The sequence below is a fragment of the Camellia sinensis genome, chromosome 5 (assembly GCF_055761805.1).
Source record: "Camellia sinensis isolate YWXY chromosome 5, ASM5576180v1, whole genome shotgun sequence".
NCBI lineage: Eukaryota > Viridiplantae > Streptophyta > Magnoliopsida > Ericales > Theaceae > Camellia > Camellia sinensis.
Genome location: NC_138965.1, coordinates 25,403,533 through 25,429,563, shown reverse-complemented (window position 1 = coordinate 25,429,563; position 26,031 = coordinate 25,403,533). Strand labels below are relative to the sequence as shown.

Here is a 26,031-nt window from a genome sequence, read left to right as displayed (position 1 = left end):
ACTCCGGGAGAAGAAACTGTATGCAAAGTTAAAGAAATGTGAATTCTGGCTACAAGAAGTGGCATTTTTGGGGCACGTGGTGACAAAGGAAGGAGTCTCTGTTGATCCACACAAAGTTGAAGCAATTGTGAACTGGCCAACTCCCACTAATGTAACTGAGATACGAAGTTTCATGGGACTAGCTGGATATTACAGGAGGTTTTTTCAAAATTTCTCCAAAATCGCTGTGCCACTTACCCAATTGACACGAAAAGGAGTTGCATTCGAATGGTCAGAGGAACGGGAATCCGCCTTCCAAGAATTAAAAACAAGATTGACGACAGCACCAGTTCTGGCTTTGCCATCTGGTACCGAAGGATTCGTAATTTACAGTGATGCTTCGCACAAGGGGCTTGGTTGTGTGCTGATGCAAAATGGAAGGGTTATTGCCTATGCTTCTCGGCAACTGAAACCCCACGAGAAAAATTATCCCACACATGATCTCGAATTAGCGGCAGTAGTTTTTGCTTTAAAAATATGGCGGCACTATCTTTATGGTACAACCTGCGAAGTTTACACTGATCATAAAAGCCTCAAGTACCTGTTTACCCAGAAAGAGTTGAACATGCGACAATGGCGGTGGCTTGAGTTGATTAAGGATTATGACTTGCAGATCTAATATCATCCTGGTAAAGCTAACTTGGTGGTAGATGCACTTAGTCGGAAGAATACGGGGGATTTGGCAAATCTGTTGATAGAAAGAAAGGAGTTGAGGAACGAACTGGATAAAATGAATATGGACCTGGTGGTACGTGAACAGGAGGCCATACTAGCAGCAGTAAGAGCTCAACCCACCTTGCTGGAAGAGATTAAGTTACATCAACTAGAAGATGAAACCTTAAGGAAAATCTATGAAGAGTTAGAGGCAAAACCAAAATCGGGATTCAGTTACGTAGATTCGGTATTAAAGTTTCAAGGTCGAATATGTGTCCCCAATGTGTTGGAGCTTAAACGGAAATTGCTAGGGGAAGCACATGCCTCGAGATTATCAATACACCCGGGAAGTACTAAAATGTACCGAGACTTAAAACAAAATTTTTGGTGGCCAAATATGAAAAAGGAGATCGCGGAATTTGTTTCTAAGTGTCTACAATGTCAACAAGTCAAAGCGGAACATCAAAGACCAGCAGGATTATTACAACCCCTTCCAATCCCGGAATGGAAATGGGAGCATTTGACCATGGATTTCGTGGTGGGGTTACCGAGAACTCCTCGAGGTATGAATTCAATTTGGGTCATTGTGGACCGATTAACCAAGTCTGCTCACGTCTTGCCTGTGAAGACTCAATATAATGCGGATAAGCTGGCAGTACTGTATATAAATGAAATTGTAAGGCTTCACGGTGTTCCAGTGTCAATTGTGTCAGATAGGGACCCCAAATTTGTTTCAAGATTTTGGCAAAGTTTACAGGAGGCTATGGGTACCGAACTTACGTTCAGCACCGCTTTTCACCCTCAAACTGATGGTCAATCTGAGAGAACCATACAAACTTTAGAAGATATGCTCCGACCGTGTGTATTGGATTTTCAAGAAAGCTGGGAAACCCATCTACCGTTGATAGAGTTCGCCTACAATAACAGTTACCATTCGAGCATTGATATGGCACCTTATGAAGCTCTGTATGGAAGACCATGTCGTTCCCCTGTATGTTGGGCTGAAGTCGGGGATAGGGCATTGTTGGGTCCTGAAATTGTGCAATAAACAACTGAAAAGGTTAAAATTATCCGGGAGAGGTTAAAAACGACACAAAGCAAGCAGAAGAGCTATGCAGATAACAGACGAAGGGATTTGGAATTTGAAGTGGGTAATTATGTGTTCGTGAAAGTCACCCCGTTAAAGGGACATCCGAGATTTGGGAAAAAAGGTAAATTAACGCCCCGGTATGTTGGCCCTTTCCAAATTCTAGAAAGAGTGGGTTTGGTAGCTTACCGGGTGGCTCTTCCGCCGAGTATGAGTCAAATACATAATGTGTTTCATGTTTCTATGCTTCGAGGATACCTATCAGATCCATCTCATGTCATAGACTATCACCAACTTGTGCTAGATGATAAGTTAAGCTATGAAGAAAGACCACTTTGAATTTTGGAGCGACAAGTAAAGCAATTGCGCAATCGGGAAATTCCAATGGTAAAGGTAAAGTGGCAAGAACATTATGGCACTGAAGCTACTTGGGAAAAGGAGGAGGATATACAGCAACAGTATCCATATCTGTTTCCGTTTTAAGGTAAAAGTAAGTTTGAGGGACCAAATTTTTTTAAGGGGGGAAGAGTGTAACAACCCGACCCTCATATATGCTTGTGATATATGTTCGTCCTTTATCCTGTGCTGTTAAATGACTAAGATGAAGCTGTACAAGAGAATAAGTTCAAGTAACTATGTTGTAATGCCTTGTGGAATGAATTGTATCTGTTAGGAAAGAAATGTATCTATTACTACTCGAACGATAAAGTAGAAATTGAGGGCCTTAGCGGCTTAATAAGTTAAAATTGATCATATATTTGGAACCAGCATAATTTTTAGGTAATATTAAGCACTTCTGTGAAATTTCAATTTTCGGATGTGTAAACGATAGATTTTCGTCTTATTCTCTCATTATGGAAATATATATATGTGATCTTGGTCATTTGACAAAAAAAAAAAAAAAAAAAAACTCATAACTCTAGACTTGAGAAGTGAAGGGATAGAGAAAGAAGGTCCTCAAGAAGGTTGAGATTTGGGCTTAAGGTATGTAAATGTTTGTCTAATTTCCATCCACAACCCTTCTTGTCATAATTTATGTGAAGATGTTTCTATAATCTTGTTCCTAAGAGTTGGAATTGTAGTGATGTGAGTATGAGAAGTAGTAAATTAGCAAGATGATCTTACCTTGCATGTTTTGACTCAATTTGAAGTATCTATGAGAAACCTTACTCTATTTCTTCAATTGACTTGTTTGAATTCAAGTATGTGGCATGATTTTATGTTTATGAGTTGAGATGTGAGAGCAAGTAGGAACCTTGCGAATGGGAGTGAAGTTAAGTTGTGGATTCATGATTTGATTTTTATTCAAATGAAATATGTAATTTGATCCTTGTTCACATGTATTCACATGTTTTGAGCTTATATATTGGTAATTTAAAGCTGGATTTTGAAGCCCTAAACATGCCTACTAGGGGAAGAAATTATGCAGAAATTTCGGACTTTTGGTGCAGAATCGCCGCACGTGCGGGAACCCCAGCCGCACGTGCGGGAGTCACTGCTGCACGTGCGGGAAAATGGCAAAATTTTGGACTTCAGCACTGCAAAAAAGGCACGTGCGGGGCCTCAATGCCGCACGTGCGGGAGGTGTGCCGCACGTGCGGGAGATCCTAGCCGCACGTGCGGCTCAAGCCAGAAAAGTTGGGATGCTCCGTTTTGCGTGTTGGGTCCTCTAATGTTGTCAAAACCTGCAATTTATATTGTTTGAATGTTCGTTAATTCAATCAAAGTAAGTGAACTGAATGTTGATTTAACAAGGATAAAAGGGACTAATGTGATTTTTCATGTGTGTAGGAAACGCCTCAAAAGGAAGTGCACCGACACAACACAGTGAGTGATAGTACTTCAATGTATCTCTACTTAGTATTTATGTTTATTGACGTTGTGACCCTTGTTGAAAGTTTTATCATATTATGTATTGACGTTATATCTTGTCGTTACAAATTTCACTATCAAACTTGTGTTGGTATAAAATGATATATTTGCTATAAGTGATTCAATACGAAATTGTAGAAGCATTGAAAAGGGTTGTGAAGTTGTACACATCTTATGTGGAAGCTTGTGACTAGTAGAATGTATCAAGGCAATTGTGAATTTGTGAACCAATGTGGCTTAGAGCCATTTGTGAACCAATGTGGCTTAGAGCCGTTTGTGAGTCAATGTGGCTACGAGCCTAATGTGAAACTACGTGACCAAGGGTCATTTGTGAATTGTGAACCAATGTGGCCAAGGGCCGTTTGTGAATGATGAATCAATGAGGCCAAGGACCGATGTGTGAAATATGAACTTATACTATTGTAAGCTTGTGAATCAAAAAGAACCAGAGGTCTATGTGATGAATTGTAAATTATGAACCCAAGGACTCTTTTCTGAATGTGTGAAGTTCTTAGGCCAGGGGCCACATTATGACAATTATAAACCGATTATGTTGTTCCAACAAGCCGTACAGAGACAGACTAATTACATGATTTCAGCATTAAATATGTTTACAAGCATACTAGTACTATTGTTCACTGAGCTTGGCTCACCCTATGTTATGTCTGTTTCTGTAGGTAATCAACCAGGAGGTCGATCTTAGCTCGGCATCGTCATACTTTTGTCAGCCTAGGCACAACCAGGCTTGGGGTCGGGACCCTACTTTTGTGGAGTTGTTAGATGATGGCTCACACTTTTGCTATTGGCTTAAGTTGTTACGTACTTAATGGTTTTGTTATATACCCCACCTCGGGGTTGGTTTTGTATATGCCTATAAATAACTAACTCTTAAATGTATTTTGGCTTTTGATGTACTTGTCCTGTGAAATGTTTTTGATCCTGGCATGACTTAGTAGCTCAATGGATGTCATATTTTCTGATTTTTATCAATTATGTTTTACAGCTTCCGGGCAGGCCCCTCTATGGAACCAGGTTAAGTGTCCTTTTCTGTTTAGGTCATGCCCAAACTTTTAGGGGCAAGTTAGGGGCGTGACAAACACACACCCTCAAGAGCTCAAACAAAGCTCAAAGAGACCTCAACTCAAGTATGGAGAGATTTGGTTAAGAGTGTATAGGCAAAGGTTAAGGATATGTAGGCAAGAGTGTAGAAATTTAGAAGAGAGAGAGAGAGAGAATTGTAGACAAAGAGGAAAAATTTTGCTCTAAAATTTTTCTAACCTTAAAACATGAGATGGAGGTTCTCTATATATAGAAAACATGAATTACCCTCAAGAACATCTAGCCCTACACGTGGGAGCAAATACAAGCATCTGTGCAAACAGCTGACACAGTTGTCACAAAATATCTACAAAAGACACTGGTGGCCGGCAGGCCACATCAGTGGTCGACTACCAAGAGTGATGGTCGGCAACCCAAAAAGGTGGCCAGCAAGCCACCAAGGGTTGCAAGCTTGAAGAACCAAGGTTTGGTCCAAGAATGAGGCAACAGGGGTGTAAGGTTTGAAGGGCTCAAAGTTGTGGCATTTCCCTAAGGACTTCGAGCACTTGACAAGCATGTAGACTCATCATTGGGTGTGCAAGAGCTGGTATCTAAGTCGTAATAACCGTAAAAAATAAGGTGTCTACAGTGCTGTCAATGCACTTGAAGATGATACTTCTACCGAATTGTGGCACAAGTGGTTTGGGAATATCAGTGAAAAAGGGCTGCCAGTTTTGTTTAAGAAAGAACTTCTACCCAGTTTGAAAGGTACGCATCTTAAAACTTGTGTTCATTGCTTGGCAAGCAAACAATATAGAGTTTCTTTTCATAAAAATGTTGCTTCTAGAAAAGAAAATGTGTTGGAGTTGATTCATTCGGATTTTTATGGTCTTTTGAAGGTTAGAACACATAGTGGTGCACTTTATTTTGTTACTTTCATTGATGATTATTCAAGAAAAGTTTGGGCTTTTGCACTAAAAACTAACAATCAAGTTCTAGATGTGTTTAAGCAATTTCAGGCCATGGTTGAAAGAGATATAGGACGAAAATTGAAGGGCATCTGAACAGATAATAGTGGTGAATACATTGGGTCATTTGATGAGCATTGTTGCAGTCAAGGTATTCGGCACCAGAAGACAGTTAAGAAGACTCCTCAACAAAATGGCGTTGCCCAGAGGATAAATCATACCATTGTGGAAAGAAAAAAGGTTTTTGCTTTCACATGCTCAATTGCCAAGATCCTTATCCCATGAGGCAATGAGGATAGCGGTTGACGTGATAAATTTATCTCTTTCTTATCCTTTGAATGGTGATGTCCTAGAAAGAGTTTGGACCTACAAAGATGTGTCTTATGAGCACTTGAGAGTGTTTGGTTGCCAAGCCTTTGTTCACATTCCAAAAGATGAGAGGTCCAAACTTGATAGCAAGTCAAGACAATGCATTTTTCTTGGCTATGAGTGTGATGAATTTGGTTATAGATTGTGGGATCTGGTTGGCAAGAAAATTATTTAAAGCCGTGATGTTGTATTTCTTGAAGACCAAATTTGGCAAAGGTGATCAACCGAAACCAAAACTAGTAATCTTATTGACATGGATCTATCTCTTTCATCTTCAGTCGATGATGAAAATGGAGGAGATGTGCAGCCACCTCTTGAAAATGTAGATGACGATGCTATTTCAAATGAATTTGAGCTTGAAATTGAAGAAGAGCATCAAACTCAAGAACCGCCACCAAAGTTGAGAAAATCTACAAGAGATCGGCAACCTTTGAAAAAGTATCCTCTCAATGAATTTGTGTTGATTTCTGATCAAGGGGAGCCTGAGAGCTACCAAGAAACAATTGAGCATGCAAAGAAAGGTGATTGGAAAAAGGCTATGGAAGAGGAAATGAATTCTTTGATTGAAAATCACACTTATGATTTAGTGAAGTTGCCTAAGGGGAGGAAAATTCTAAAAAATAAGTGGGCTTTCAAATTAAAGAATGATGACAAGGATATAAGGTGCAAAGCGGGCCTTGTTATGAAAGGCTTTGGGCAAAAAAAATGTGTTGACTTTGATGAAATTTTCTCGTTGATTATGAAGATGTCTTCTATTCGAGTTGTACTTGGCATGGCTGCATGTATGAACCTTAAAATTGAACAATTTGATGTAAAGATTGCATTTCTTCATGGTGATCTTGAAGAAGAAATTTACATAGAGCAACCGGAAGGTTTTGTGGAAAAGAGGAAAGAGAAATTGATTTGTAAATTGAAGAAAAGTTTGTATGGCCTCAAGTAAGCACTGCAGCAATGGCACAAAAAATTTGACTCTTTTATGATGAATAATGATTTTTTTAAAACCATTTCGGACCATTATGTGTTTGTGAAAAAAAAAATTTAGATGTCAAATTTATTATTCTTTTGTTTTATGTTGATGACTTGTTAATTGTGGGTCAAGATTCTACTATAATTAACAAGTTGAAGTTAGAGTTGAATAAGTCTTTTGCTATGAAAGATTTGGGACCAGCAAAGCAAATATTTGGTATGAAAATTGTTCGTGATCGCAAAAAGGGACTAATTTTGTTGCCTCAAGAAAGCTACATTGAGAAAGTTCTTAAGAGGTTCAATACGGATAAAGCAAAGCCCGTTGGTTGTCCACTTGTGAGTCATTTCAAGCTTAGTTCGACTCAATGTCCTACAAATGAGAAAGACAATGAAGAGATGCTGAAAATTCTTTATGCTTCCGTGGTTGGTTCCTTGATGTATGTCATGGTTTGGACAATGCCAGATATTGCTCACTCCATTAGTGTGGTGAGTCGATTTCTCTCTAATTCGAGTAAAGAACATTGGGTAATGGTAAAATGAATCCTAAGGCATCTTCGAGGGATTTTGAAGGTGTGTTCGTATTTTGAGAATGGTAAGCCGATACTTGATGTGTTCACAAATTCCGATATAGTCGGTGATGTTGATTCTAGGAAATCTACTTCGGGGTATTTAATGACTTTTGCAGGGGGAGCTGTCGCATGACAATCTAATTTACAAAAATGTGTTGCTCTCTTAACTATCGAAACTGAATTTATTGCCATTACGGAAGCTTGCAAGGAAGAGTTATGGTTGAAGAAATTTTTGCAAGAATTGGGTTTGAAGCAAGAAATGTATGTGATTTATTGTGATAGTCAATCAAACTGCTCTTCATTTGAATAAAAATTATACTTTTCATTCGAGATCGAAGCACATTAATGTGAGATAACATTGGATTCTTGATGTGTTAGATTCGAAATTGTTACAGCTCAAAGAGGTTCACACGGATCATAATATTTCAGACATGTTAACAATGACTTTGTTGAGGAACAAACTTTTAAAGTGTCAAACTTTGGTGGGTATAATTGATGTCTCCACCTAAATCAGTAGGGAGAGAATTGTTAGGTATACCTCTTTATTGGAGTATGAGACCCAGTTGGTTTATTAAAAATATTTAAGTTGATTTGGTGTTGGTTAATATATTATATCTGACTTTTGGAGGCCAAATAAGTATTTAAAAATTTATTTGGTAACAACTAAGATTTTGATAAAAAAGTCCCAAAAAAAAGCAATAGTTTATTAGTATTATTTTATCTTGAAAAAGGTGTAGCCGTTTGCTTGGTGGAGCAAGAGCAACTTTTGATCAAATTCGGTGGTGTTCACACTACAAGAAAAGTGGGTATATGAGACGGAACTATTTGCGACGGCACACTTGCCGTCTCAAAAAGTCACTTTTTGCGACGGCAGAAAATGCCGTCTCAAAAAAGCAGATTATTTGCGACGGCACCATTTGCCGTCTCAAAAAATGAGAGTATTTGCGACGGCAGAAAATACCGTCGCAAATACTCTCATTTTTTGAGACGGCAAATAGTGCTGTCGCAAATGTTCTGCTTTTTTGAGACGGTAAATGGTGCCGTCGCAAATACTCTGCTTTTTTGAGATGGCATTTTTTGCCGTCGCAAAAAGTGACTTTCGTGTTTTTTTTTAGTGAATATTTTTAAAATTTTAAATATTTTTTTAAGACGCACCTTACTTAGATGTATCTAAAAAATAAAAAATTATGAAAAAATATTTTTTAAAATTAATAAATACATAAAAATACAAAAAAAAAATGTATTGAATTATTGTATTTTTTTTTGTATTTTTGGTGTTTAGTGAATTTTTAAAAGATTTTTTTTTATAACTTTTTTAATTTTTAGGTGTATTTATGTTAGATGTGTCTAAAAATTAAAAAAAATACTTAAAATATTAAAAAAATTCAGTAAAAATAATATAACACGGAAAACAAGAAAGTATCATTTTTTCAAAAGAGTTTTTTGAAAACTCTAATCTAGCATAGTGATTGTGGTTTTGAGATAGCTTCATATATATACAGTTACAAAATGGTTTGAATAAATTCAACGGTATTTTCTGTCGCAAAAAAAAATTAAAAAAAATAATGTCGTCTTACTCTTTTGATATAACATTTCTCTTTTCATTCATTTTTTCATTTTCCTGTCTCTCTGTCTCTATATCTCTCTCTTCTCTTTATCTCTTTCACTCATCACTTTTCTTTCTCTGTCTATCTATTTCTCTCTCTCATTTTCTCTCTGTGTCTCTCGCCTACCTCTCTTCTCTCTATCTCTCTTATCTGTTTTCTCTCTCTGTCTTTCTCGCTCATCTCTCTTCTCTCTATCTCTCTCATTTCTTTTCTCTCTCTCTCTTATCTTTCTACCTCTCTCTATCTCTCTCGCCCATTTCTCTTTTCTCTCTGTCTCTTTCTTTTTCTGTGTCTCTCTCTCGCTCATCTCTTTTCGCTCTATTTCTCTCTTTTTTTTTTATCTCTCGCTTATCTCTTGTTTCTCTCAATTTTCTATCTCTCTCTCTCTCTATCTCTTTTTTTGTCTATCTCTCTCTCTTATTGTCTCTCTCTCACTCATCACTCTTCTCTCTCTCTCTCTGTGTCTACTTGTCTATTTGTCTATTTATCCCTCACTGTGTTCGCTTTGCTCACTCTCTTATGCCCATCTTCTCTATTTATCGAGCTCTTTCTCGATTTATCGATCCACTACAAGAAAATACACTTTTAGCAACCGCTTTGTCTCTCTCTCTCTCTCTCTTGCTCATCGCTCTATCTCTGTCTCTCTTTCTATCTCTCTTCTTCATCTGTCTCTCACAAAATTAAAATATTTTTTAAATATTAAAATATTTAAAATATTTAAAAAATTGATTTGAATTAAGTTTTGAAAAGAGTTTTGAATTATGTGTTTGGTTATGAGTTTCGAAAAGTAATGATTATATTTTGAATTGAGTTTTGAAAAATGGATGTAGAATTATGATTTAAAAGCTCAAAACAAACACCATACTTAAATCAATGGGTGGAACTATGACCACTACCACTACCACTCCCTCTGTCTCTTTTTTTTTTTTCTATCTCTTTCTCGTTAATCTCTTTTTACTTTCTTTCTCTATCTTTTAGTTTATCGCTTGCTCATATCTTGTTTCTCTCTCTTTTTCTGTCTATCTCTCTCTGTCTATCTCTTTCTCTTTTCGTCTCTCTCTCTCTCACTCTCACTCTCACTCATCACTCTTCTCTTTCTCTGTCTGACTGTCTGTCTGTCTCTCTCCCCCACTATGTTCGCCTTGCTCGTTCTCTCCCTCATATCTTCTTTATTTATTGAGCTCCCTTTCGATTTATTGATCCACTACAAGAAAATGCACTTTTAGCGACCACTCTGTCTCTTTCTCTATCTCTGTATCTCTTTCTCTGTCTCTCTATCTCTTTTCTCTATTCGTCTCTCACTCATCTCTCTCTCTCACCACCCATATTCTCTACCACATTTACCACTACTGTAAATGCCATTCAACTACCCCAATTCTTTTCTTTCTCTCTTTCACTCATCACTCTTCTTTCTCTGTCTGTTTGTCTATCTGTCTGTGTGTCTTTCGTTCATCTTTCTTCTCTCTATCTCTCTCAATTGTCTTCTCTCTCTGTCTTTCTCGCTCATCTCTCTTCTCTCATCTCTTTGCTCTCTCTGTCTCTCTCGCTCATCTTTCTTCTCTCTATCTCTCTAGTTTTCTATTCTCTCTCTCGTTCATCTTTTTTCACTCTCTTTCTCTCTTTTTTTGTATCGCTCATCTCTTGTTTCTCTCTCTTTTTCTGTCTCTCTCTCTCTCTCTATCTCTTTCTCTCTTTGTCTGTTTGTTTCTCTTTCTCTCTCTCTCTCTGTCTCTCTCTCTCACTCATCACTCTTAATAAAAAATATTTTTCATTAAAATATTATCCTTACTTCTACCAAATAAAAAATAATAATAATAATTTTTCATTCATTAAATATTCATTTATGATGAAAATAAAAATTATTATTTATTTTTTTATTATTTAAATATTAATTTATGATGAAAATTATTATTATTATTATTATTATTTTTCCCAATCCCGCCCGCTCGTTCCCCCCTTTTTTTCCATTCCCGCGCCCCCTCCCAAATCCCCAATCTCTTAGAACCAAAATCCCTAATTTCTACCAAATATTTCTCTCTCTCGCGACTGTGAATGAAGGACCCCCCAAATCCCTAATCTCTTAGAACCAAAATCCCTAATTTCTACCAAATATTTCTCTCTCTCGCGACTATGAATGAAGGAATCCAGACATCGACGACCATAGTCGGAGTCCTTAGCTTCTCTATCGATAGCCATTACCAGCAAACGAAGTTCGATCCCTCTCTCTCTCTCTCTCTCTCTCTCTCTCTCTCTCTCTCTCTATGTCAATCTTCTTTCATCTTTTGTCTCTTGATTTCAATCTCAATCTGTCACGCAATCACGATCGATTTCAAGACCTTGTGTTCTCTTAATTGATTGATCCTCAATCTCTCACTTTCGGCATGAATCAGCCTCCGGCATAAAGAAGACAATGGCGTGAATCACTCTCTGGCGTCTCAGCTCTTCAGTGTCGATCTCCTCTTCGGCGTTGATCTCCTTGAATAACATCTCATATGATCTAAGGTAATTCGAACTAGGTGATTTTTTTTTTTTTAACAAAATCAGTTAATAGACTAAGGTTTCTTAATCTGAGAATATGATAAATAAATTTTTGACTCTCTTTTTTATTTATGTTTTATTTTACTGCTCTTTGGGGGTGAAAATTGGGATTGTGATATTATTTTTTGCCTTATCAATAGCAAAATTGGGAAGTGCCCATGATACTATTCTCTCTCTGTTATTTCCCTCTAATGGAACATATTGCTGTGCAAACACAATTTTTTGTGTTAACCTTACCATTTTTTAGTGAACCAATTCTTACCCATTATACACCTTCAGGTTGCATCTTGGTGGGACTATGGTTATCAAACAACTGCTATGGCTTACCGTACTGTCATTGTTGACAATAATACTTGGAATAACACGCATATTGCTATTGTTGGTACTGCGATGTCATCTCCTGAAAAGGCGGCTTGGGAGATTTTCAACTCCTTGGATGTGAAATATGTTCTGGTTGTATTTGGAGGTTGGTTTTCTAATGTTGCTAAGATTATCTTACTTTGGGGAAACAAAACAATATTCTGAAGTTTGACTTTACAGGTCTTATTGGCTATCCGAGTGACGATATCAATAAGTTCCTATGGATGGTTCGTATAGGTGGTGGTGTATTCCCTCACATCAAGGAACCTGATTATCTGGTAAGTAGTTATTTTTGTCAGTTTAATTTCTGATAGGAATTTGTGGTATTCCAATTGATGATACTATGTTGCCACACCAGGTAATGATCTTTGAATTTGTTTGAGATGTACAAATCAGTAAATAGAAATTCACTGCATATAGTGGAATACTATGTATTATGCTACAAGTCATGCTTACATAACAAATATTTATACAATTGTGCACCAAGTTGGATTAAAATAATTCGTTATTTAAACTATTTGGGGTCAGTCATAAATATATTGGTTCCCCATCCAGCTCTACCCAGGACGATAACTTCAGTCAAACTGCACCTAGTAAAATTTTCTATCTATTTCAATTATTGTTAATTTTGTTCTTCTTCCCTACCATTAGCTGCCTTCTTTGGAGCAGTTGTCAGCAAGGCTTCAAGTTATGGAATTGGCTTTGCTTAATGGTTGTGGTCATTGTGCAATGATATTGGGAGCATCAGTCAATGTGTGAGGGGAATCAGAAACTAAATGCATGAGATTTTTTTAAGCGCATTTTTAACACCAAAAAACTTATTGATAAGTATGTTATGATCCAATTTATCAAAATTTGAATGTTTGTAATGGTTTTAATCAATGTTGTGCACCTAAGAACATGTTTTCTAGATGTTATTGAATTTTAGGTTGGTTTTAAGGCTTAAAAAGTGGAGAATTTCGTGTAGTAGGGAATTGCACTATCTAGAGTATTTAGAAATGCTAGTAGAATAGATTAGATAATTCATAAAAATATAGTAATTGTAAGTCAATATTTGTTGTTACAATGGTAATACAAGTAATATGACAACACTAGTGGCTAATATAAGGTATGCTATATGTATTACCTCATTGATTCATGAGTTTACACGTAAAACAAATGACGTATATGACTCTTAATTTTTTGAATTAGTAGATTACCATTTAAAATTCATAGTTTTGATTTTAAATCAATAAGTTAGTAATATAGATTAATGAAATTAGGATTTTCAATTAAAGAATATGAAAATGAAGAATTTAAAAAGAGAAAAATAATTTAAAATAAAAGAATAATTTGAGTGTTAATGTTTAAGGAAGAATAAGAGATTTTCAGTTTAGAGTTTTACTTTTAAACATTTTTAATGTCTTAACAGAGGTAAAATTGAATATCGTACCATAACAGTGATGTAATGGCTTGTAATCTGCAGTTGCGTGCAGCTTTGACTTTTTTTGTTATGGAGCTCCAAAATCCCTTTATGTAACAGCTATTACATAATGTAGTGGCCGTTTTTTAAACTCATGGTTGTCAGTCTTGATTGCACAGAGCCAAAGCTTTCTGGTTAATTCTGGTTGATGGCTTCAAGTTTAATATATAATGTCATGAGAACTAATTTGTTTACATTAGAAACACCTTGCATTGTATCCTCTTGTTTAGAGATTGAAAAACTTGGGCAAGTGATTGAATGTTTCCTCTTGGTTAAGTCTAAGCTTTGTTATATGTCTTTTCTCTTTTGGTGGTAATAAAAGCTTACTTACCAAAAAAACAAAAAAAGAATGTTACAGATTACTTGACAAAAGCTATGATATGGATAAATTAAAACATAGAAAATGATACATTGTTTATTTTTCAGATTTAAAAATTCAAGTATTGTCATGTTGACAAAAATTCAAAACCTATTGCATATTTTTGCGTGTCATTTGTTATTCTCCAATCATGAAACACTAAGTTCTCTGTTTTGTTTACACATGCATGTCTATTACTTATTATTTTTTTTATACATGATTAGGTTCATGTATGCCTGTGCTTAGTTATATCTTATCTTTTATGGATTTGTTTTATCTTAGCATCTTTTGTTTTAGTATGGCTGAAAAAATATGATATATATATATATATTGTACCTGTATCTGCGCCTGCGTTTGCACCTGCACCTGCTGCTGCTCCTACCTCTACAGTTACTGCCATGTGAGTATTTTTCTTCTTTGGTTAACTTGTGAAGACTGAAGAGCATGATTTTTTTTTGTCTGTTTATTTAATTTGGACAATACTGGTTACCTTTGTTAATCCAATAATGTGTGTTCAACCAGACCAGAGTCTAATGTCTATGGTCAAGCAGCATCGAATTTGGTTACTGGAAGTAACCTTGATGGAGCGGTCCGGCAAATTCATGATATGGGTGGAGGGACTTGGGATAGGGATACTGTTGTTCGAGCTCTTCGTGCTGCTTACAACCCAGAGAGAGCTGTTGAATATTTATATTCTGTCAGCGTCTTTACTTGTATTTGATCTCTTTTGTGAATTTATTTTTCAAATGGGAAGTGCAGAAGCATGACGAAAATTTTTGTTTTTGATTTACGTTATTTAGATTTGTGAACAACATTATGTATTGGATAATTTTGTTGATGTATTGTTATGAATGGAAGAATATTTTAATTATGGATGAATTATTATTTTTATACTGGACTTTTTATATTATTATGTAATTATTGGTTTTTTTTTAGTTATTTTTCATTTAATACAGGTTATTTTCATATATTTATTTATTTATTTTTTGAGAGGGCAGTCCACTCACCTTCTCAAATAGGGGTTTTTTGCGACGGCAGTAATGCGTCGCAAAAGATAGGGCATTTGGTTGAAAATGAGGACTTTTAGCGACGGTGTAATTTGCTGTCGCCAATAGTGCTTTAGCGACGGCACCAAGTGCTGTCTCAAATAACCCTTTAGCGACGGTACTTGTGCCGTCGCAAATACCCCTTTTAGCGACGGCAAAACAGTGCTGTCTCAAAAAAATTTCAGATTTTCACACGTTAATGGCGACGGCATTTTTCCGTCGCAAAAGGCTTCTTTGCCGTCGCAAACCAAAGGCGACAGCGTCATACCGTCGCTAAAGCCCTTTTGCAACCCCCTCTGTTGCGACCCCCCACTTGCCGTCGCAAAAGGCCACTTACCGTCGCAAAAAACCTTTTGAGACGGCGTTTTAGGTATTTGCGACGGCATTTTACCGTCGCAAAAAATTAATTTTTTTGTAGTGTCATGTGCTGATGAACGAGCAGTAGTGCTGCTCTGCTTCGTTTAGTTCAGTTTTTGATTTGTTTTTGAAAAATTTTATTCATTTATTTGGTAAGGTTTTTTCTCTTAATTATTTGTGATTATTTAGAATTCATCTATTTTTTGTGAGACCATTCGTGTCTCGTTTGTAATCGTTTGAAAACTTTTTAGTTGATAGTGAAATCAAAGTAAAAATTCATGTGTCGTTATTGATTTAATTTTTTCACATTAATTTTTATTTCTATTGATTTATTTACTTATATGAAATCATCTATTTTCCGTAACACATCTCTCTCTATGTATTCTCACTTCCCATTTCCCGTTTCCTATTTCCTCTTTCCTCTTTCCTCTTTCCTCTTTGTGGCTCTAAATCTCTAGAGATTATTATAGAAATTGGTTTTCAATGTGGGTATGATTGGAGCCTATATTGATAAAATTCATGTTTGATTGGTTTTATAGTAGGGAGTTTTTGCCGTTTATGTTGATATAGAATGAACTGGCAATTCCTCAGTATATATGAGTCTAAATTTACTGATAATGATTCTGTATAGTAAACAGATAAACAGTTGTTACAATTTATGTTGATATATTAAACAAACATTGTTTAATATACAAAATCATTTTACTTCTTGTTTAAACAGTTTATTTAATATACAGAATTCAAGCAGTTTGTTTAATAGTTCCTTTGTGCTTTTTTATTTCTTGTGAAATATACAGAATTCCTCTGTAAATTGACAAGAAGTTTTTTATTTTTTAGGATCCAACAAAGATATCAACAACCATAACAAATGAGGTTCCATATTGTTGTCATTGGTAGAGCATACTGCTGATATGATATGCCAGACCTATGGAATAACTCCCCACGAAAGAGGCTAATAGATTACCTACTTTTAGACCCATCTTGGGTTTTCATGTTTCTTTTTTTATTGATAAATTACGTTTACAGTAATGTCCGGTGATCCGAAAATTCACGATTAGGATGGTTTAAAATGATATCATTTTAAGAATAAAACGATATCGTTTTGATACATTTGAACTATTCAAGTTATATAAATTCGGACCATCAAATATTTTTCTTATACTTATCATCCTTTGAGATTTGAAAGTGGGTATATTTAATTTAATTTTTGAAATTATTTTTTAATTTTTTGCTTTTATATATATTTTTTGTCTTTAGTTAAAAAAAAAAATCATATTTTAATAAAAAAATTACTTTTTTGATGTACTTAATACATGCATTTAAAAAATAAAAATATTTGTGAAAAAATTCAAAAAAGAATTTACTAAATACAAAAAAAATTAAAATGTACTAATTGGTGAAAAAAGACTAATTGTTACCTGAATTAAATTTTTTTTAAAAAAAATCTAATATAATCATATTAAATTTATAGATTTTAATATATATATTTTTAAATCTCAAAAGAATTTAACCTAATTTGCTCAATTATTTTTTAATACTATTGTGGACTCAAAAGAAAATCATTTAAGGCAAAATACTCATTGACATTTAAATCCAGTAAGCAGAAAATAACAATTTTTTTTTTTCTTCTGTTTTTTTTTTTTGCCTTTTTTTGAACAAGTGCAAAAGATACGTTATTGGTTTGGAACATCACCTCAACAATGTGGGGACTAGAAAAAAGCAGGTTTATCGATGACGTTAAACTATCGTTTAATTTATATTTAGAATAAATATGATGGGATATTGATTTTTGGATAAATTATATTGGTAATTTTTATATTTTAAATGTTGTATCATTTTGATTTTTTGTAATTTTAATTGGCTCAATTTTGAATATGAATTTATAATTTTAACTCAGTTTGGTTTAATTAATTACAAATATTAGTTTTTTTTAAATAAAAAAATATACATATGAGTGGGGCATGTGTTATGTTTTTAGGAGCAAAATTATAAATTTGCTCAATTTAATGAGTTAATCTCAACCAACTCAGTGATCTTTTTTTGTCAAAAACCCTAATGACTTTATCGATTTAACAAAATTGACGTAAAATTTAAATTAAGTGTCAAAATTGAGCCAGCTAAAAATATAAAGGGCAAAATGTAGAGACTAATAGTGTAATTTTATTTTGATTTTCTTATGAGAAAAATAGGGATACATCTCTTTAGATTTTTTATTTTATTTATTTATTTTTGTAAAACTAAGTTTGTTTACTAGTTGTATAATATCCTTTGTAGTGTGAGACCTCGAGTTCAACTCCTTAGAGAGTACTTTGATACCTTTTGTGGTGGTAGTTTATGTCTCTTCTATAATGGGATTGTTTGTAGTTAGTAGTGATTGTTAAACTTGGGTTTAGGCTTGGTTGCGTTAGGCGCTGTTGATTTCTAACTATCGGGGGTTAGCATTATGTAGATATTTTTCATAATTATTACTCCTTTCATATCAATTGACTTCAAAAAAAAAAAAAAAAAAAGTTTCTTAAGAAATTAAATTTTAAGAAAATAATTTTTTTTGGGACGTAAATGGTCGATATGGCCTTACAAACATGTAAAGCCCTATTTTTCTACTATTTCCCTCTTTGCTCTATTCATTCGCTAGTGTGTTTTACTAGCAGTACCTTAATCGCCATCAACTAACGTTGCTCTACCATTGTCCACTGGTGTAGTTCTACTATTTGCAATTCGTGCGGTCCAGATCTGGATCGCTATTCTCTATTCACTGCTTGAAACCATTGTTTGGCCTCAACAACCACCATTTCTCTCCATCTCTTTTCTTTTTCTTTCTGGGTTGGTTTGGGAAGTGGGTTGGTTTTTTGATTTTTTTGGCTATTTTAGCCTGGGTTAAAAAGCTTAATTTGGGAAGAAATTTTTGGTTTTTTGACTTTTTTTGTGAGAGAAGAGTGTAATGATTATGGATTGGATGTGATATTTTGTTTTTTTTTTTTTGGCTAAAATAGCCTATTTTGTCTTTTGTGACTAAAATAGCTAAAAAAACCCAATTTAACTCTTCCCAAACGGAGCCATATGTTTTTTTTTCCAACCAAAATACTGTGATTTCATTGTCACAAAATTAATATTCATCATGATAATGAAATTTTACTGAGTTATGAATACATAAATAAACTTAATGAATTTATATTGAATTAATTAAGTGACTCAAAACACAGAAATTTCATTGAGTTAGTGTTAAATTGCACTCTGTTTGCATACTATATTTTAGAGAAATTGCTCTGTGTTGAAGTAATAGAAATGTTTCAATGAGTTTTATTTAAAACTCAACTAAAATATTTTGTTGTTTTTATTGTTGATTTAGATTTTGTCTTTACATTTGAATTTGTTGAAATTTGTTGCTTTTGATGTCATTTGGCAAGCGAGTTAGGACTAAAAAAAGTACAAAAAAATAAAATATATTAAAAAAATTAATAAGATAAAATATTATACACAAATCATAATTATTTTATTTTTTTTCTCACAAAAAAATTTAAAAAAATAAAAAATTATTCCTGAACAAAGCTATTTTAATCAAGCTAAATTAACCGAAAAATAACAAAAATTTAAGCTGAAAAAGTTCTTCCCAAATTAAAAGTGCAATTCTTGAAATTTCACTCACTGTCCGATGTCCAGTGGTACAAATTATGAAATTTTACTTTGTCAAAAAATTATGTCAAAGAGTTATTGGGAAAAAAATATAAGACATTCACGAAAATATATACCAATTGTGAAAAAGTTGTAAAAATCATGTGAAGAGAGTTACCGGGAAGAAAAAAAAAAGCGAAAGAAAAGAAATATGAGACATTCATTAAAATTTAAGTAATATTACAAATTCATCCTTATTAATTCATAAATTACTTAAAAATTAACTTGTACCACACCTTATATGAACCCACACTATACAAATTAATTTCTATTACACAATCACCCCCTTATATGAACCCACACTATACAAATTAATTTCTATTACACAACCACCTCGAAAATTTTAGGCGGGTAAGTCTGGGTTACTACGCTTCCCGGACTTACCCTTAATATTTATACAACATCAACCAAGAAAGAAAAAAAAAATTGACAAAAGGGAAAATTGAAGTCGTTAATATTTGCTGGGTGGGGTTGATTCGGGCCTTTTCGCAATTAGAACAGGGCATTTTGCATTCTGTGCACAATAATTGCTCACACTTCCTAGAAAAGCCCTGTCATTTAAAATAACCACAAAACAAATAAAAAGTTAATCAATTATTTTTTCAAAATAGTATGCTAGTTGGTTGTTTTGAGAAGTAATTATTTTAGTTTATTTTTTTTTTAATTTTTTAAAAAAAGACATGCTTATTTTTCAAGTTTTTACTAAAATAGTCAATTGTCAAAACACCATACCAAATGATCTTGCTTTTAGATTATGAATTTCATTAAGTCAATGCATTTATTTTGTTTATTTTGTAAACTCATGTGTAAATCATTAAATAAAATATAAAAAGAGAGTAAATTACAAATACATCTCTTAAAATATGCTTAAAATACGAATAACTCTTTGTTAAGGAATTTTACCTTTTTCTTTTTAACTCATAGAAAAAAATATTTATAAATCTCTATTTTATGCAAATCTTGTATTTGTAATTTACTAAAAAAAAAGATTAATTTAACTATTATAATAATCACATAATTTTATCAATAAATAATTTAAAATTGGTAAGAAAATTGTTATTGTTTTTACTAAATATAAAAAAAATAATGAAAAATACAAAGTATTAATATGTAGATTAGGTGATTTTTTTTTCTCCACAAATGTTACTTTTGAAGTGCATTCAGGTCAAGTAGATCTAAAAAGTTTTAAAAAATGATCAAAATATTTTAAAAAATCACTAAAAGTTAAAAAATAAAAACCCAAAAACAAAATTTTAAATGTCAAAATTAATCAGAATGAACATTATTTCAAATTGAAAATAATCCAATTTCATAAAATGTGATTGGTTCAACAAAAAAATAAATAAATCAGAGGTTAAAAAATAAGAGTAGACTCACCTCTTGATAAGACCATAGCCATGGCTTCCCAACACCACTACATCGGCGCTCAACTTCTCCGCAGCTTGACAAATCACATCTCTTGGATCACCACTCTCTATCCTCGTCTCCACCTTAACCTATAATGCAAACACACACGCAATCCAAAAAATACTTATTTAACATGACTATTTTACCCTTCACAACACACCAAAAATACAAAAATAAATCAGAAAAAAAGAGTACACACATCAAGATTATGAACTTCCTTACAAAGCCTCTTCGCTTTCTCCATCCTAGACTCAGCAAGCTCGTTGTTGTACCTATCCATGGTCTCCATTACATCAGGCATCAATATGTACCCTGAAAATAATCATAATTTATCAAAACACCACTCAAATAGTTGCCCCTCAAGAAGAGAGATTAAAATAAAAAGACAAATTACACACATGAGGTTTGTTATTTGACTATTGTGTTAATTTAGGGTGAGTTTGGGATACCATTAAAAAAATCATATATATATAAATAAATAAAAAATCTTTAATGGTTTTTTTTTTTTCTAATTTATATATATATAAAAAAATTCGGATGCATCTAATATGCAAAGTTTCATAATAAGTAAAAAAATCCCAAAAATAAAAGTTATTTCTTTTTCAATTTTTAAAAAAATTTTACAATTTTAAATTTTTTTTCTTACTTATTTTTGTTTCGTCAGAAACTAAAATTATAAAAAAAAAATTAAAACTTAAAAAAAAAAAAATCATTAAAAAATTAATATCAAACACACTCGTTTTCACCAAAATGGTCTATTCATTTTCAAGTATACCATTATAAAGACTATATTGATTGAACTAAAAAATTAAGCAATGAAATTAAAAAAATTATCTCTCCTACCTGTTGCTCCGTCGATGATAGGGTAGATGGGGCGAGGTTTTTTGGCATAGAGGAGGACAAGGGTATCTTTGGAATTTTGAGGGACAACTACATTTTTCAGGCACCATGACAGAGCATACATGCTCTCATCTCCTTCATCCACGCCCACCAATATTTTCCTTTCGTTTGCTTCACACCCACCCATGTTTTGTGAGAATTGATCGGACGGTTGGAAATGCTTACGTATATTCTTCTGCTGTTGTTTTGTTTTTGTTTAGAGAGCAATTGTGTTTAGTTGGATTGAAGAAGGTGGGTTTATATACTGTAGTGGAACACTACATTTTTGAGGATTAACTTCATTAAAATCTCCGCCTCCGTTTGGAAAGTGGGTTTGATTTTTTAATTTTTTTGTTATTTTAATTTGGTTAAAAAAATTGATTTGAAATTTTTTTTTTAGATTTTTTAGTTTTTTTTAAGAGAAAAATATAATAATTATATATTAAATGTGATATTTTATTTGTTACGATTAAAATAATTTATTTTATTTTTTTAACTAAAAGAAAATCACATTTAGCTTTTGCCGAATGGGGAGAACAAAAAAAACTTGAATTAAAATCTGTTGGCAGTTTCTGGTTTCTGCTTTGTTGGTATAGTTGGAGGTTTTTATAGCTTGACGTGTGTGTGTGTCTTTGGTGGTTTTGGAAACAGTGGGCCTTCTCAGAAAAGTCAATGGTTATCCAGATTAAGATTTTGTCTAGTTGGACGTTATCCCCTTTCTAGTTTTATTATAAAATCTAGGGTAAATTACAAATACCTCTCGAGGTTCGGCGAAAATACAGATTTTCTCTTGAGGTTTAAAAAATTACATCTCACCCCTTGAGGTTTATATTTTCATAATAAATTGCCCCCTGAAGTTTTTATTTTCATACAGATTCCCCCCTAATTTTTCCTAATTTGTTATGAAAATTTGACTCTCAGGGGACAATTTGTAATTTCTCAAACCTCAGGGGAGAATTTGTATTTTTACCAAACTTTGAGGGGTGTTTGTAATTTGCCCTAAAATCTATGTTAATTATAGTAACTCGTTTAAATTATAATTTATTTGTATTTTATCTTTTTAAATTTCAAAACTTAACTGTTAGCTTTTTTGAAGTATTATTTTATTATAATTAAGGGTAAATTATATTGACACCTTCAGAGGTTTATGTTTATTATTTTCTTTTTATATTTTAAAAATTACATTCCCCTCCCTATAGTTTAAAGTTTCATTACAGATTGCTTTCTGAGATTTAAAGTTTCATAATAGTTCCTCTCTTACTGTAATGATCATCATACATAAAATTAAATTAATAAGGGATCAGTATAATTTTTGAATTATGAGGAAAAAATTATAATAAATATAAATATCATGGGGGTGTCAATGTAATTTACACTATAATCCTATAATTAATTATTTTTGTGAAGAAAGAAGAGATAAGAGAGAAAGAGAGGCGTTGATGAGTGCAGTGGGCTGGGTACTTTTTAATTATCTTATATTTTATCTATTATATATATATATATATATAATAAATATCTGAATATATACCTTACATATCCATTGCATAATCATTCCCAACCACTCACTCTCTAATAGTAATAAACTCTTAACACATCTTAACATACATTTTTAAATTTTACTTTTATTATTTTTTATCATATAACACATTTTAGCACATTTTTTTAACTGTAATGTTCTAAGCCCTTAAGAAAGTCATGGTAACTAATTAGGCTATGCCTAGTTGCTTGGATAATAATAGCCATTATTAATTATTTTTGGATAATAATACTCTTATCTGGTAAGTTTATTTGCACTTTGTTTCTTTCATCTTAGTGATAAAGTGCAAACGAGATCACGAATAAGGATATTATTGTCCTAAAAATTTAATAAATTTGTCATGTGTTTTACACATGATCTAATTCTCTATAAATTCTTAACAAAATTTTGAAAAAAATAATTAACTATAATAAGATAATAATTTGAGAGGCTAACTATTGAGTTTTGAAATTCAGAAAAGAAAATTATGTAAATGAGTTATAATTAAGGGGTATTTACTGTGATTTATACGGTGATAATTTAAACTGAGATTTTTATACGGTGATAATTTAAACTGAGATTTTTATACGGTGATTCCCCCAATGGTATGAACTTCCCTCAATTTTTTTTTTTTTTTACTTCTTTTATGGGTTTTAATTTTGGCAAACACCAATGAATTGAGTCGTCTATCTCAAAAGGCTTGTAGTAAAAGTTATCCAAACAAAAAAAAATAAGTTTTATGGTATAAAAACATGAACAAATCATATTTATTTTATAAAATGAGCAATCTATGAATTGTAAACTTTTTAAACTATTTATTTTATAAAATAAAATGAGATTTATTTTTTTGTTTATAGTTACCTAATGAAATTGATTTTTTTTTTTTTTTTGGTTGTGTAGAAACTTTTATTGCGAGATGTATGAAATAGACTGTTCCGATCATTTATATATGCTCGAATTAGGACCCACAAGAGAGATATAGAGAGATATGGAGGGGAACTCATAACTATTCAAATAATAGATAAAGGCTAAGTTTGGCAAGTTGGAAAAAAGTCAAAAAGTCAAAAAATTATTCAAAAAGTTAAAAAGTTATCACTATTCATCAAAAGTCAAAAATTACGGCTGCACAACTCCCGATCTTAATTTTTCCCTACACACTAATTTATACAATTTTTTAATACACGTTTTTTCATAAAAAGTCAAAAAATTAACCCAAACATCCATATTTTTTTTCTCAATTTTTTAGTCCAAAAAAATAAAAAATACACTTATTTAGGACACTCCAAACAATAAAAAAAAATTAAATTCATTAGAAGCCATTTATTAGAACATGTTTTTCTTTACGAAAGAAAATAGATAATTTATTTTTAAAATAATATTTATTGTTTATTTTTTTTTAACATAAATGCGTTCGAATTATATGGTTACAATTATGGTTACAATTATGAGATCAATTAGATTTTTAGAATAAACGATATGTTCAAAAATAATCCTACAAAATAATTGATCTGATTTATTAAAATAGATCCCATAATGTTTCCAGAAGAGGCAACACCCTGCAATTTCCAACCGGAAAGAATCCTTCACCATACCTGGTTTTATTTTAATTTCTTCATATTAAGGATTACCTGGTTTTAGGCCCATCCTGGTGATTTTTTTTTTTTTTTCGAGATTTAAAAGTCCGCATTTTTGGCTTAATTTTTTAAAATTATTTTTGAACTTTTTGCTTTTTATATTTTGTTTGTCTTAGTAAAAGAACAAAATTTAACAAAAAATTTTACTTTTTAAATGCGCCTAATTTACATGCACTTTAAAAATAAAAATATTTGTGAAGAAGTCAAAAAGAATTGACTAGATACCAAAAAAAAAATACCATTTTTTCATATTTAGGGAATTTTTAAAAAAAATCACTTTTTAATGTATTTAAGTGAATCTCAAAAGTATAATAATAAAAAAAAGGAAAAATTACCTAACAGTTGTACTAACAAAAAATTATTACAAAATCATGAAAAAAATTTATAACTTTAATTATTAATGTGCTTGAAATTTACCACTTACCTGTAATTTTTTTTTAAAAGTCATTATTAAAAAAGTTTATTTTTTTAAATAAATGAGTAAAATTTTAATAAAGAAAACAATTTTGTGAGTTCAAACTAGGGCTGATAGCGGTTTGGTTGTGGCCAGGGAACCTCCAATCCGCTATCCGTCTGTTGAATTGGCGGATTAAAAAAAATCAATCTGCATTTGTCTGCCAAATTGGCAGATGTGAATTGAGCAGATTGACGAATTGACGAATGGATGCGAATCGGTTTGGCGGTTTAAACTTTTACAAATTTTAAACATAATACAATAACTTGTCAACAGTTTTTTTTATAACAATCAAACTCAATATAACCAAAAGATAATCAAGTAAATTAACAAATACCAATAATAAATACACATAAGAAAATAATGTATTATCAAAACTATTTAATTACTTTTTTTATTATTCAAAAATTATATAATTTGATTTTTTTTTAAATGACAAAATTAAGCCTTATATTTTCCACACAAAAATATTAAATATCAACACTTGCCATTTGATAAAAGAATTTTTAAATTGAAAACACAACAGAACATTTAAACTATTTTTTAATTTAAACTATAAACAAAATAGCTAAATAAATTGAAAATATAAATTCTTACAAATTACTAAGAGTGCTCATGATTTGAAGGTTCGATTGTGGGCAAAGGCCTCAAATCCGCCATTTATCCAAAACTAAATAGATTGAAAAAAATTAATCCATAACCATCTTTTCAACATCACGTATCCATCAAAAATGGGATAGACAGCTTGATTTAATCGATTTAGACAAATTAAAATACCCACTGAGCACCCTAACTTATCACAGCACCAATGCCACACAAACAATGCCTTTCAAGGTAGCAAAACCTGTGACAAGGCCTCGTTTGGGAACCGACTTTTTTAATAACTTTTTAGTTTTTTGGTTAAAATATGATGCAAAAAAAGTTAGTATGTTTGTGATGATTTTTTTATTTTTTATGAAAAGATGTGTAAAAAGTAGAGAGAAAAGAAAATCTTTGACTTTTTGGTACAAGTTATTAATTTTTTAATTTTTTTAGTAACTTTTTAATTTTTTAGTTAAAAAAATCACTTGCCAAACGAGATTTTACTCAAATACCAATGGGAGGATCAAATGCTTTCAAAAGCTATAGCTAGTGTGCAATTTTATTTGAGTTCGGATCCTCTCCAGCACTTCTCTCCTG

General features: G+C 32.4%; 1 protein-coding gene and 1 long non-coding RNA gene across 2 annotated transcripts; one reads left to right on the top strand and one right to left on the bottom strand.

The window, feature by feature from the left end:
- The first annotated feature begins 13,380 nt into the window (after positions 1 to 13,380).
- LOC114312539 (uncharacterized) lies at positions 13,381 to 14,778 on the top strand. The gene is made up of 2 exons (XR_003646868.2): positions 13,381 to 14,287; positions 14,410 to 14,778. It is a non-coding gene; the product is annotated as an uncharacterized LOC114312539 (long non-coding RNA).
- Positions 14,779 to 19,099: 4,321 nt separating this feature from the next.
- LOC114312544 (universal stress protein A-like protein) lies at positions 19,100 to 21,829 on the bottom strand. The gene is made up of 4 exons (XM_028258781.2): positions 21,213 to 21,829; positions 20,569 to 20,681; positions 20,340 to 20,458; positions 19,100 to 19,513 (listed from the first exon to the last, which is right to left on the bottom strand). The coding sequence occupies exons 1-4, from the start codon at positions 21,394 to 21,396 to the stop codon at positions 19,414 to 19,416; spliced, it is 516 nt and encodes a 171-aa protein (XP_028114582.1). The 5' UTR covers positions 21,397 to 21,829; the 3' UTR covers positions 19,100 to 19,413.
- Between the last annotated feature and the right edge of the window lie 4,202 nt (positions 21,830 to 26,031).